The sequence below is a fragment of the Lytechinus pictus genome, chromosome 4 (genome assembly GCF_037042905.1).
Source record: "Lytechinus pictus isolate F3 Inbred chromosome 4, Lp3.0, whole genome shotgun sequence".
Lineage (NCBI taxonomy): Eukaryota > Metazoa > Echinodermata > Echinoidea > Temnopleuroida > Toxopneustidae > Lytechinus > Lytechinus pictus.
This window is the reverse complement of record NC_087248.1, coordinates 18,803,248-18,816,463: the sequence shown is the minus strand read 5'-3', so window position 1 is coordinate 18,816,463 and position 13,216 is coordinate 18,803,248. Positions and strand designations below refer to the sequence as shown.

Here is a 13,216-nt window from a genome sequence, read left to right as displayed (position 1 = left end):
TGGAGATTTCGGACAGCCTCATGAATGCGACCATGAAGGATCATCTGCCGCAAACTTTGATCCCGGAAGGGTGACACGAGTAAGACATCGTTCACAGAAGGGCGTTGAAGACAGGCGTCGTATCCTTCAACCGGAGAAGGATGGCGCAGTTAAAGAAAGTGTTTTAAAACGCAACATTTATCTACCAAAAGAGAAATATGAAGAAGACGCACAACCGTCGGCGATCCTACACATCCAACCAACCCAAATTAACCCAATTGCACATGAAAGCAATGCCTCGATCAATCGAAAAAGTAGCACCTACTCTAGTATTCATCAGGTCTTGACAAGGACTCTAGCCTCTGAAGACAGTCCTGTGGGTTTGAATGACGCACTTGATCTAGTCGTTGATAGGTTTAACGACGGCGTTGTAGTTCTAGACGCAGAACAAACTTCCAACCAAAATAATGAGCTATCTGACATGTCTGACATAGATGAGGAACAACAATCAGGCGATGAATTCGATAGTCATGAAATCAGCCGGCAGGATGTGCCAACCACACCTCCATCTCATGACGATACCGTTGTTAAGAAAGAACTTCGGAGATTTATGGAAGACTTTGGTGCTTTCGATCGCGTACATGCTTACTGGAATCATGAACGCTATGAAGACGAAAATAACCGCTCCCCGAACCGGGAAAACAACATCATCGCCATGACCGTAGAAAATAGAGACCGTCAGCCAAAGAAGATAGAAAGACTTCATATGAAAGACAGAATCACCTTGGCAACGTGTCATCTGGGGACAATCAAGATGGAGATCAAGAAGGAGGAAGACCGATTACTAAAACTCGTCCAGGAATTAGGAGATGCCAGGCTGGAGAGCGAAAAATCAAAACGGGAACTACTTAAGGAAGAGGAACTTTACAGGTAAGAGCAAAGAGTAAGAGCGAGTTTTAATAGAAATATTTTCTTCCTGCCTTATCAAATATTACTATTAGGTGTATTCAATTGTTTTTTTATTAGTTTTCCATCGGATTCTTATTGCGAATTGAAATACAATTCAACTTGCAAATACATCTTTGTATCTATGTTCTGTTTTCAAGTTTGGGTTATAATATTACGAAGAGAAGGGCCATTGTCTAAAAGGCTCTCACTAACATGATTTTACTCTGTTTATTTCCTATTTCCTTCCAATGTTGCCAGACAACTCCTTCTCGACTACCACACGGCACAGGAAGTCACCAAAGCTCTAGATGTACGAAGTCGGGCAGTGGAGATCGAGCTCCTCGTATTGAGACGTCGGAAATGGAAGACCGACATGATGCTGGATGCGGCCACAGCCGAGGTCAGCCTGCTCGATCACCGCCTCAAGAAAGAACAAACGCCACAGGAAGAGCAAAAAGAAAGGTAAAAAGAAAAAGAACGAACAGAAATAAAGTGTTGGATCATGTGAATGTGGATTTGTATTGACATAGTTTACCCACACGATAATACCAGCGATTTAACTTTTCGTCCTTGCATTCTGAAAATAATGAAGTACTATATTAGTCCTGCCAGATTTAGTTATTATGATGGTGATGATGGGAATGATGATGAGTGTGTTAATTCGGAGCGATCTTATGGCGCCATATTTAACACCTCCAACATGTCCAATGCGGAAACTTCCCCAAATCCGGCGGGATAAATGAGGTTTAGAAATGTTACAGAATAATTCAGTGATCATTACCCCGTCCGTTCTCTTCCGGACTTCCCTCCTCACCAAGCAAGAAATACTCCATACCTACTTATTCTACAATTCTTGCACAAAATGTATCTCTCTGACACGGCCTTAATGCAATGCAACTAAACATTTTCTGGATTAGATGTCTTCATTACATTCGAATTAAGTACAGCTCTTTAAACGATATGGATCTCCGAAACAACGATGGAAGGATACAGAAGAAGAAGAAGAAAAAGAAGGAGAAGAAGAAGAAGAATGCTTCAGAAATGGGCATAGCCTGGAACTTGGCAGTAGTGTGGCTTAATTCATAAGGCGGACTTGACTGTTCTAGGCAATATGAGATGAAGCCATGACACACTAGATAAAGTGTGACGAGACCACTTAAAGGTCATATGCAGTGTTTTTTCCGGGATGGGGCTAAAATGAATTCGCAATTAGAAAAAAAGGTTTCGAAGCTAATATGTTGGAGCACTGCACTTTCAGCCTATTTCGCGATTCGTAAGACTGGATTTAGATTCGGATCTATGAATGACCACGGTTCAATCTTTATTTAAAAAAAAGATAAACCAAGAAATAAATAACCCTTTTCTTCCCGAGATGTTACAAGCCCTTCCTTTTGACAGTACGAGTATGTAATTATGCATTCATCCATTCAAGATGTGCCATTTCATTGTTATTCAACGATACCTTAGGAGGCTTGGCTCCAAGCGACGTCGTTTTGAACAAACGACCATCAAGGTCAACGCACTCGCAGCCCTCATCATCCTCCAGATCATCCTCCTCGTCATTGCATTGTGGCACCTGTGATGGCCCTCGAAAATTGCAGTAACTGGGTTCACTGGCAGCTTTCCAGAACACACCCGAAGACAAGGTAGACGGTTGATTCAAATGGAAACCGATCTGCGCATGCTCCCTTATAGGACTGAGCATGCGTAGATGGATTTTTGTCTAAATTAACCGTCCTGCATTCCGTCGTGTTTTTAACAATAGAGATAGGACTTTTGGTCTCTCTTGTCCTCGTAAACAAGTTTAAGGTGTCGATATAGAATAAACGCATATATATTAATTTGCTAGTACTTTTTATGAATATTTTGTACCAATTATGAGTTGTCAATTATTGATTCAATTGAAATAATTTAGGGTTCGTTTTCATAAAAACCTATTTTGATGTCTCTGTTTGAAGCATCTTGCTATCAGTGGCCAATGATGATGCAATGTCAAAAGGAAACATAGAACTTGTACAAAGCAATAAATCATGTCGAGTATAATCACCCTGTAATGTATTTTTTCTTGTTCATATAGTGATGTCGATGGTGAGGATGATGATGATGATGATGAAAATGATGATGTCGATGATGATGACGGCGTTGGTGTTGATGGTAATGATAAGGATGTTTAGCCGATGTTTCTGTCCCTCTATTGAATTTTTTCACCCAAAATTGAAGGTTCTTGACCTCATCAGCGAGCAGAGGAGCATTTCATGAAAGGACTTGTCGGGCGTTTTATCCGACAAGTCTTGTTTCATTCGAAAGTTACCATAGTAACAGAACTTCTTAGCCAATCAAAATCAAGGAAAGTTGTCAGATCTGACAAATTGTCGGACGAAAATGTTGATGAAACCCTCCCTAGATCAGCGAAAATATGCAAGTGTATGACATAGTTACTGCACTCTAAATTGTTTCGTTGATGCATTGAAATTCTTTCATTGTATTTCACCTGCAAGGAATCATGCATGCCTGGCGAGAGGACTTAACGCGTCCTATCACCTCAGCGCGATTAAACAATATGGGAGTTGATAGGAAGCAATATTAAGATGGGTCCAGTGAAAGCGTGATTGTTCAGGAGTTAGGTACGGTGTAAAATATCTCTTTTTTTTATAATGACGCGAGATAGATAAGGGCATGCAGCTAGAGCATATCAGAGAATCCAAGACGAGAGGGGTGTTAAGGCCATGCATGAATTCCCAATGCTATGTCAGGCAAACCTTTAATTCGCGAGTACTTTTTTAAATTGGATCAGCATGACGAGACGGGCCGTGATACAGACCACCGACGCGGCACGAAAATCAAGACGAACGAAAACCAAGTCAAGCAGGTATTGAAGAAAGTTTTGAATTATTGTTTTTTATTTAATCAGCATGAGAAGAAGATTTGAAGAAGAAAGAGAAGATGAAGAATAAGAATCTTATTTGTTAAATTTAATTTGTTCTGCACTGTACTATTATACTATCTGTACTATCTAATCTGTAAAACTATCAGTTCATTCAATATTTAATTAGAATGATACTCTGAATTATGAAAGCTATATCTATTTTATCAGATAAAATCAAATTCAAATTGACACATGGCAACTCATTGAACAATAATATTGATATAATGATCATGGTTCTCCACAGATAAATTAATCATCGGGCTTGAGTAAGATGAACTTCGAAATTTTAGAACTTTTCTTTGCCCCGTATTTCGAACTTTCACTGTTCTTCAAGGAAGCAGAAAAGGATTCTAAGTCCTTCACCTTGTTTGTTGTTGTTGTGTTTTACAACTAGGTTATTTCCAACCTTAGATGGTTCTTGATAGTGTATTGAACCCAAATAGCTTGAAGAAAGAACCTTTTACAAAATTGTTAGGGCTCTTCAAACCATCAAGAACCCCGCATTGTTTAAAGAGCTTCAAATAGTTCCTCGCCGTCGTATCAAAATTGTTTAAAGGGATGGTCCAGGCTGGATATATTTAGTTCTTAATAAATAGAGAAAAAAATCACAAAGCAAAATGCTGAAAATTTGATCAAAATCAGATAACAAATAACAAAGTTTAACAAATAACAAAGTTATTGAATTTTAAAGATTTGCATTATTCCGGTGAAACAGTTCTAGGTATGTCTTTATGAATATTCATTAGATGGGCTGATGATGTCATATCCCCACTTGTTCTTTTGTCATTTTATTATATGAAATTATGTTTATTCAAAAAAAATTCTACCAAGAACTAAAACAATTGGTTTGACAACTGATTAAGTGCATTAGTTATTTATTGCCGCAACTTATTTCATCATAATGGAGACACATCATTTACACTTGTATGAAAAAATGAAACAATTATGATTTCATGTAATAACATATAAGAAAAAGGAAAGTGGGGATGTGACATCATGATCAGCCCACCTAATGAATATTCATCACGATGTGCATATGACTGCTTTCACAAAATATTGATAAAGTTTAAAATTCAATAACTTCGTTATTTGTTATCCGATTTTGATAAGATTTTCAGCATTTTGCTCTGTGAATTTTACTTGATTTATTAAGATATAAATATTTTCAGCCCGGACCATCCCTTTAAACATGACTGTTTAGAACCCCTTTCTGCATATTAAAGAAGAACCTAAAAGGTTCCAAATTCGGGACATAGAAAGGTTCTCTGATTTTTAAGAGTGTATGGAAATGTGTTTATTTTCAGGCTTTCTCCGTATAATACAGGATCAATAGTTATGTTAGTGGAATGAATACAGATAAAAGTAATGAAATTGGTGTTAGTTTCATCCTTTTAGGCAAAGAGATGAGAAAATATCGAAATCTATGTTAGCTTTGTTAGTTTGCAATTAAATATTTACATGAATGAAATTGACATTATAGCTTGTTAGCTAGGATGTGTTTTGTGATTTTTTTTAATGCATGAAAGACTGCCGACGAGGGCTCCATTTTGATGGCATTTTATTTAACATTATCGGCATTTCATTTAACATGATCGTCATTAGGAAGACTCAGAATCCGAATGCGAGTCAGGCCAATACAGGTGCAACCACTGCGCGGACATCAAAACATAATACTGTGTCCTAGGTAACTAATTGAATGTATTGGTGATTGTGGTTGATACATTATTACCCAGTGACTCGGGTGGTTGAACGACAGCCTGGCATTTGCACATCCCATTTTACATTTAATCTAATTAAGTTTCTTCCCTCCAAACATGGAGGTAAAAAGAATGGAGAGACAACGATATGCAAATAGATTCCAATTTCTAAAGAAGTACAAAAGAATACGAAAGGTGCAGTGTAGCCTTTGGTCGCGACCTGTGATGCCGCCAGTTTCATACGAAAACTGAAAAGAGATATATGTGTCGAAAATAGATAACTGAGATATTTTCATTTTCCTTTGAGCATAAAACATAGATATTGAACACATGACGAAATCAAAGGCTTATTGTGTCATAAAAATTGGGCGAAACATTGTATTGAATGATAACAGTTTTAAAATGTAATAAAACCTCATAATATGACATTTTTAGAATCAACATTTTACGAAATCCCACAAACTTCCACACTATATAATATTATGAATAGCTTGTGGAATATATTAATTTTTGATGTGTATCAGAACTGCGGCCAGTCGAGTAATTTTAAATCATATTTCAAGAAATATTGCAACATTTATTTTTGCTGTCCCCTGTAAAACTGGACAAGGTGTCTGCTTATATTATCCGACCAGAGGCAGCGAAAAGTAGTTATCATTACAAAAGCATGTTTCCTTATGCGATTCACCTGTAAATCTGTAGTTAGGCAGGAATCTTTTGTCCACAATCTGCAGGAAATATGCACTGAAACACCTGCGTAACATGTTTTATCATTGTGGCTATATAGGGAAAGTGTTTGATGGTTCTCCATGTCTTAAAACTCCTTGCTCCAAAGTATGTTAGAAAGAAAAGGAGAAAAGGGGACAATGAAATCTGTACAACGCGCTATCCATTAAACAAATATATATATAGTTGGGTCTTGTTTGGAAATTAAAAGGAGGTGATTGGTCAATATTGAAAAAAAAACACGAGAAATGATCAATATAATTTTTTTTTTTAAATGCATCTCGGATTTTTTCCCCCGTACTTCTTTCCCTTGCTCCTTTTTATCTTTTGCTCACTTCTAATCACTTTCAAATTTTCAGGAGGGGTTCGCGCCCCCATGAAGCCTGGAGCACCGCCATTGCATCACTAAAACTCAAAAGCAAACTCCAGCATCTAATCTCCATCAATCCCAATGCTGATACATGTATTGGAAAGATAGAACTTTCATATTGATTCTGAATACTGCATGAGGCATCCGAAATACACTTTTGTTGCAACCGCCTACTTACGTCAGAGAAATTTGGCTTGGTAGGCAATTTGGAACACCTCATTTTTTTCACGAGACTAGAAAAGTATCTATTATGTCTGCCCCATATTTTTATACCGTGCATTTTATACCACCGTGTTGCGGTGACTCGTTGGAAAATTAAAATCGGCATGATATCGATTTTTTTTACAACCAGCAACCATTTTTTTTAATAAGTCCCTCATTTTCATTTTCACATGCTAACTGTAATCTATAATTTGTCTAATCATCAAAATGTATCTTGAACAAAAATTGTATACATTTCATCTATTTCCTACGAATTTGTTAATTGATTATTGAAGTATACTTATAACACTTATTTTGTTCTGTACATTTATACATATGTATATATATGTTTATGTTTATTATCAGAAAATGGAAATGAAATAAACTAAACTGAACTGAACTGAATTCTTTTGCAGTATAAACATAACAAAGCGTGGTGATATTCAAAATCTAATGAAAAAGGTGAGAATATGGAAGAAAATAATAAGAAAAGAAAGGAGGCTTAAAAGAGTAGAAATTCACAGTAAGACCATCAAGATCTTTTCTACTCTGAATAGATTCTTTGGTTTTCTTCCGTCAATGATCCCCCTTCTCCATTTCCCTCTCTGTCTTTCTCTCTCCTATATCTCTCTCTCCCCCACCCCTTCTCTCTCTCTCTCTCTTTCTCTTTCCCTCACATACATGCATACACTCTCTCCCTCCTACGCCTTTGTCTCTGTCTTCTGTTCTGTATTTAGCTTCTACTGTAGATCTCTCTCTCCCACACACAGCCACGCACGTGCGTGCACGCACACACTCTCCCTCGACCTTGTCTATGTCTGTCTCTCTATTTCTGTATTTCGCTACCCTCGATCTAGATCTTTCTCACCCACACACCCGAATGCACCCAGACCATCCACGCTCTTTTTTCAACTGTCACTCCAATCGTTTGCAGTATTATCCCCGCACTATTTATAGAGGTTTAGCGCATATCAATTTCGAATGGTCGGTCATGTTTTCGAAGCTCCAACCTCCCAAAAACCCGGCCCCTCTAGTCGATTTCGAATTAATACAATGCATAAAAAAGTTTCATTAGAGCTAGAAATAATGAACTGCCAACACGAAAAATACTAAATCCAGAAAGAAAAAACAACAACGAAGCGGGAAGGCAAATTAAAATAATTAAGCGCCCCATTTTCCCCATAAAAAAAACCTTCCCCAGGCAAACGGACAATCACTATTAATGAACATCGATAGCAGCCATGCATTTCGCGGAAGGAGGGGGCACGTGAATCTTGGAGTATTCAAACGTAAAACTGCCTTCTCACATTTTGTAATCACACTTCTTTTTACACAATCTTCCGAGCAAAGTGGGAAACAGATTCAAGAGAATAGGGAAATCGTTTTTCACAGAAGCATGACAATTAAAATAATTAAAATTTTGGACAGGCCAGAAAAGGCTGCGATAAAAAAAACACCCATCTCATACAACTTCTTTAAATTAAAGGAATGGCCCGGGCTGAAGATATTTATATCTAAATAAATATAGTAAAATTCACAGAGCAAAATGCTGAGAATTTCATCGAAGTCCGATAACAACGAAGTTATAGAATTTTAAAGTTTATCAATGTTTTGAGAAAACGGTTATATGCACATCGTCATGAATAATCATTAGGTGGGCTGATGATGTCACATCCCCACTTTCCCTTTCCTTTTTCTTATATTATTACATGAAATTATAATTGTTTTCATACACGTGTAAATGATGTGTCTCCATTATGATGAAGTAAGTTGTGGCAATAAATAACGAATGCACTTAATCAGTTGTCAATCCAATTGTTTAAGTTCTTGGTTTATAGAAAAATTTTGAAAAAAAACCTTATTTCATATAATGAAATACAAAAGAGCAAGTGGGGATATGACATCATCAGCCCACCTAATGAATATTCCTGTAGACATGCCTAGAACTTTTTCGCCGGAATAATGCAATTCTTTAAAATTCAATAACTTCGTTATTTGTTATCCGATTTTGATCAAATTTTCAGCATATTGCTTTGTGAATTTTAATATATTTATTGAGATATAAATATATCCAGCCTGGACCATCCCTTTAACCATTTTACGCATACTCAACATATTTTTTTTCAGCGTTGAAGTCCTGCTCTTATTTTCTTTCTTTATTTCTTTTCCTTTTTGTTTCATATCCTTCGTGTTTGTTTCCTTGTCATTTGTTCTTGTTCTTTGTTTATTGCCATCATGCTGTCCTATGTTCTGTTACCTCTGTGTCCGTCTTCGTAGGCAATTCTAATAATTATTTAAAAGGGTCCACACACTACAAGCATGTGTTTTTTACTGGATCCCGCCATTTTCTTCAGATCTTTACAATGTGAATGATAATTTTCTTTTATATAATAATTCTTTTACTTTTGAAAAATATCATACATTGTATACCTTCCTCAATTTATATTGGTTGTATTAGTTTCATTTGCAAATGTCATTGTAATCATTTACGGTCATTTTATTTTGTCCTGTGAAAATGAAATAAAGCAAATTTGAATTTGAAAAGAAAAGGAGAGAGGACGTTGGAATGGAAGGTCATCCCTAATGGAAAAGCATAATGTGCACCTCAAACCTAATTAATAATTTTGTAATTATAATGATTTGAGAAGCAAATTACAGAATAAAAAGAAATCGTAGAGCGATTTATATTGATAGTGCATTAGAGGATCCATTTCCCCTTTTGAAATCCTGGGAACTGGCATTATAAATCAATCGTACGACTGCTAATAAAAAGTTGATAGAGATAAAAGCAATAAATCTTGCGTGTCGGCTGTACATGGTGAAAGAAACACATGACTAGATTCATATTTCACATCGGTGTTTGTGATGATGGTGATTTTTTTTTGTTTGGCCCGATTGCTAGGAAAGCTTGCTTCTATATAAACAAACAGCCAGAGAACCGAAGGCTTGAGGTCCTCTCCGAGGATTCTGGTATGAAGATAAATGCTTTGCCGCTGCTGAAGGGCACTAACGCACCAAGTGGCAATCGAACACGGACCACCGGATTAAAGGGATGGTCCGGGCTGAAAATATTTATATCTAAATAAATAGAGTAAAATTCACAGAGCAAAATGCAGAAATTTTCATCAAAATCGGATAGCAAATAACAAAGTTATTGAATTTTAAAGTTTATCAATATTTTCTGAAAACAGTTATATGCACTTTAGGTGGGCTGATGATTTCACATCCCCACTTTTCTTTTTCTTATGTTATATACATGAAATCATAAATGTTTCATTTTTCATACATGTTTAAATGATGTGTCTTCATTATGATGAAATAAGTTGCAGCAATAATAACTAATGCACTTAATCAGTTGTCAATCCAATTGTTTTAGTTCTTGGTAGATTTTTTTTTTAATAAACCTAATTTCAAAATAGAAAAGAACAAGTGGGGATATGACATCATCAGCCCGCCTATTCATAATGAGAACTCTCACCGGAATAATGCAAATCTTTAAAATTCAATAACTTTGGTATTTGTTATCCGATTTTGATCAAATTTTCAGCATTTTGCTCTGTGAATTTTACTCTACTTATTGATAATATAAATATTTCCAGCCTGGATCATACCTTTAATAGCTAAAGACGATAAGCATAAGATCGACAGACATTCTGATGTTTCAAATTCAGCTGCTGCTATCGAATCGGGTCAGCAGCCCTGCATGTATGTGACTTTCCACGCTCATGGCACCGGACTTTTCGCATTTACTACGGGGAAACTCTCTACAACGCACAAATTCCTTTGAAAATGCACGTCAAATCACAATGGAGAGCGGAGAGGCTTTTGTCGAAAGTTGGTGGACCGGGACAGCATCGGAATCTCTTGACTCTGGACAACGACATATTTGCAATTGTTCAAATCTTCGGATGATCTGCTGTCCCAGTCCACCAACTTTCGACAATAGCCTCTCAGCTCTCCATTGTGTTTTAGGGTGTTTTTAATGGCATTTTCAAAGGAATCGATGCGTTGTAGAGAGTTTTCCCGTAGTAAATGCGAAAACTAAAAAATTACGCTCGTAACTATATGACGTTACGTAATATGACACGCATATTTATTATCCCCCTTCCCCCCTTGACAATAAGTTTAGTCATAACCTTTGACATGGAAGGAAGACAATATACTTTGCAGTTCAATAAGGTATTAGTTTATATTTCCATGTTTCTTATTCGACTTCATAGAAGACAAGTGCTCTGAAAAACCACCTCCGTGCGTAACATCGAACGAAAAGGTAAATGCCTTTTATTTCGGCGACATGATTGTCTGATGCTATAAAAATAACAAATTACATCATTCGATTAGTCATGCTATGAAATTATGAGGTCTATGCTATTCCAGTTATCATGGCAACGTGTTTAAAGGACTTTACACGGATTCCGAGTCGGCAAATGTGATTAAAATGTCTCATGAGTCTCTGGCGCAGTATGCCATATCATGACAATAAAAATATAATATTTCGTTATAGTTCTCTCGCATGACTGGCGGGTATAATATGTTCCTGGAGTAAAGTTTAACTTAGTAACGTCCATTTCGATTTTATTCTAACCTTCCATTCACAAAATAATGTGGCATACTGATGTCCAAAGCCGTGAAACGTCACTTCCTTTTTGCAACAAACTCGTAAGATCGTTGTGATCTACACGAGTATCTCGTGGGATGTTGCCTTCCGAAGGTCTGCGAGTGAACACCTCAGACATCCTTTCAGTAGATTCCGCGCCAAAGTTCTGTAAGAACGTTTCGTCACCGAGTAGATGATCACATTGCACAGTGGATTCAGGAGGAGGGGCCAACACACTAACGCTCGGATGATAATCGAAACATCGGTCACCATGGCAATGTATATTTGGCAAATTGTAAAGGGTGCCCAAGCCACGACATAGGTTCCTGTGACCATGAGGGTCATACGTATCGCTCGGTGGCTGACCGCCGTCTTCTTGTTTGGCGCCTGGGCCGTTCTGCAGTCCTGTAAGCCCGTTTCGTCGCTCCCGTCAAACTTAGAGATTGGTCTTTGATTGGTGAGTTCCTGGACCTGAATGCGCCTCACATGTCTCCTACTGATGCAGATTATCCTGGCGTACATGATGGCCAGGATCGGGCCAAACGACCAGATGCACACAGTGAAGATTAGCAGGGAATACACAACGAAATTTGGCTCGTTGAAGGACATGATGCACGCCCCGAGTCGCGAATACTCCACGATCCCCACGCCGAATGGGTTGACGAACATTATAATGAGAAGGAACAAGAACTCGGCGAGGCAAAGACTTGCTGCGATGATGGCTGCTTTTTTCCGGTCCATGATCGCCATGTAGCGGAGTGGGGTGGCTATGCTAAAGAAGCGATCCAGATTGAGGAGCAGCAAACTGGCGGAGGATAGACCGGCAACAAAGGTCATACCGAACCCGAAGATCTTGCAGAGGACATCTCCAAATGGCCAGCCATCCAGAATGGCAGATGGCAAGGCGGGTAGGAGAACGACGCCGAGGATGAGGTCGGCGACGGACAGGCAGTTGTAGAAGACTTTGCTGGCTTCGTTGATGTCGGGGAGACGAGGGATAACGATCAGGTTCATGATGTTGGTAGCAATGATCAGGGTGGCGAAGACAAAGATGACGAGGCCTTGAAGAACGAAGATCAGACTAGAATCACTGTCTTCCTCGCCTGGGCTATGTGTGGTGTTCAGTGTCTCCATGACAAAGGTTGATCTGCGAAACAAAAGAGATCGCACGAAATTAAGTTACTATAGAGTTATGTAAAAGCACCGTAGGAGAAAATTATAAAAATGGCACACCGTAATCATGTGAATGGCCGTACGTCATGTACGTCGATGGTATATATAGAGTAGTTGATTAATTTATATTCTAATTTACAACAACACTATAATCGCTACTTACATTATTTCTTAATCAACTGAACAATACTCTGTTACCAGTCATCCTTCCTTTTCCTGTTAAATCGTTTTTAGCGGTTTCCAATTGCTACCTTTCCCTTTTGTCTTCACGTCCTCGTATTTTCTCCACCTATGTTTCTTTCAGGGACAGTACAAGACGCAGTAACCTTTTCTTGCAAGTGATTGTCTTTTAATGTTTATTATATCAATCTGGGTTTTTTTAGTAATGCTGTAATACCTGTATATGCCATTTTGATTTATTTATTCTTTGTAAATATTTTACATATTGATTTTTGTTTATCTCGGGGCTCTCAAGGACAACAGTTTTTCAATTTGACAAGCAGAAAAAAAGTTGTCACTAAAAATGGAAGGTCATTTTGGCCCGCGTAAAATTTTAAATATTTGCTTGGACTCTCGAGGGGGGGGGGCAAACTTGTGTA

The 13,216-nt window shown here is 37.8% G+C and overlaps 2 protein-coding genes across 2 annotated transcripts; one reads left to right on the top strand and one right to left on the bottom strand.

The window, feature by feature from the left end:
- The first annotated feature begins 426 nt into the window (after positions 1–426).
- Positions 427–2,554, top strand: LOC129258349 (uncharacterized). Its single transcript, XM_054896631.2, has 3 exons — positions 427–909; positions 1,186–1,389; positions 2,395–2,554. Exons 1-3 carry the CDS (start codon positions 461–463, stop codon positions 2,507–2,509), a joined length of 768 nt encoding a protein of 255 aa, XP_054752606.2. The 5' UTR covers positions 427–460; the 3' UTR covers positions 2,510–2,554.
- Positions 2,555–11,021: 8,467 nt separating this feature from the next.
- Positions 11,022–12,587, bottom strand: LOC129258350 (octopamine receptor beta-2R-like). The gene has a single exon (XM_054896632.2). It carries the CDS (start codon positions 12,576–12,578, stop codon positions 11,523–11,525), a length of 1,056 nt encoding a protein of 351 aa, XP_054752607.2. The 5' UTR covers positions 12,579–12,587; the 3' UTR covers positions 11,022–11,522.
- Between the last annotated feature and the right edge of the window lie 629 nt (positions 12,588–13,216).

Coding starts and splice junctions, on each gene's coding strand:
- LOC129258349 (XM_054896631.2), top strand. CDS start 461: ATGTCTGACATAGATGAGGAACAACAATCAGGCGATGAATTCGATAGT. Junction 910..1,185: donor AAGGAAGAGGAACTTTACAG/GTAAGAGCAAAG, acceptor CAATGTTGCCAG/ACAACTCCTTCTCGACTACC. Junction 1,390..2,394: donor CAGGAAGAGCAAAAAGAAAG/GTAAAAAGAAAA, acceptor ACGATACCTTAG/GAGGCTTGGCTCCAAGCGAC.
- LOC129258350 (XM_054896632.2), bottom strand. CDS start 12,578: ATGGAGACACTGAACACCACACATAGCCCAGGCGAGGAAGACAGTGAT.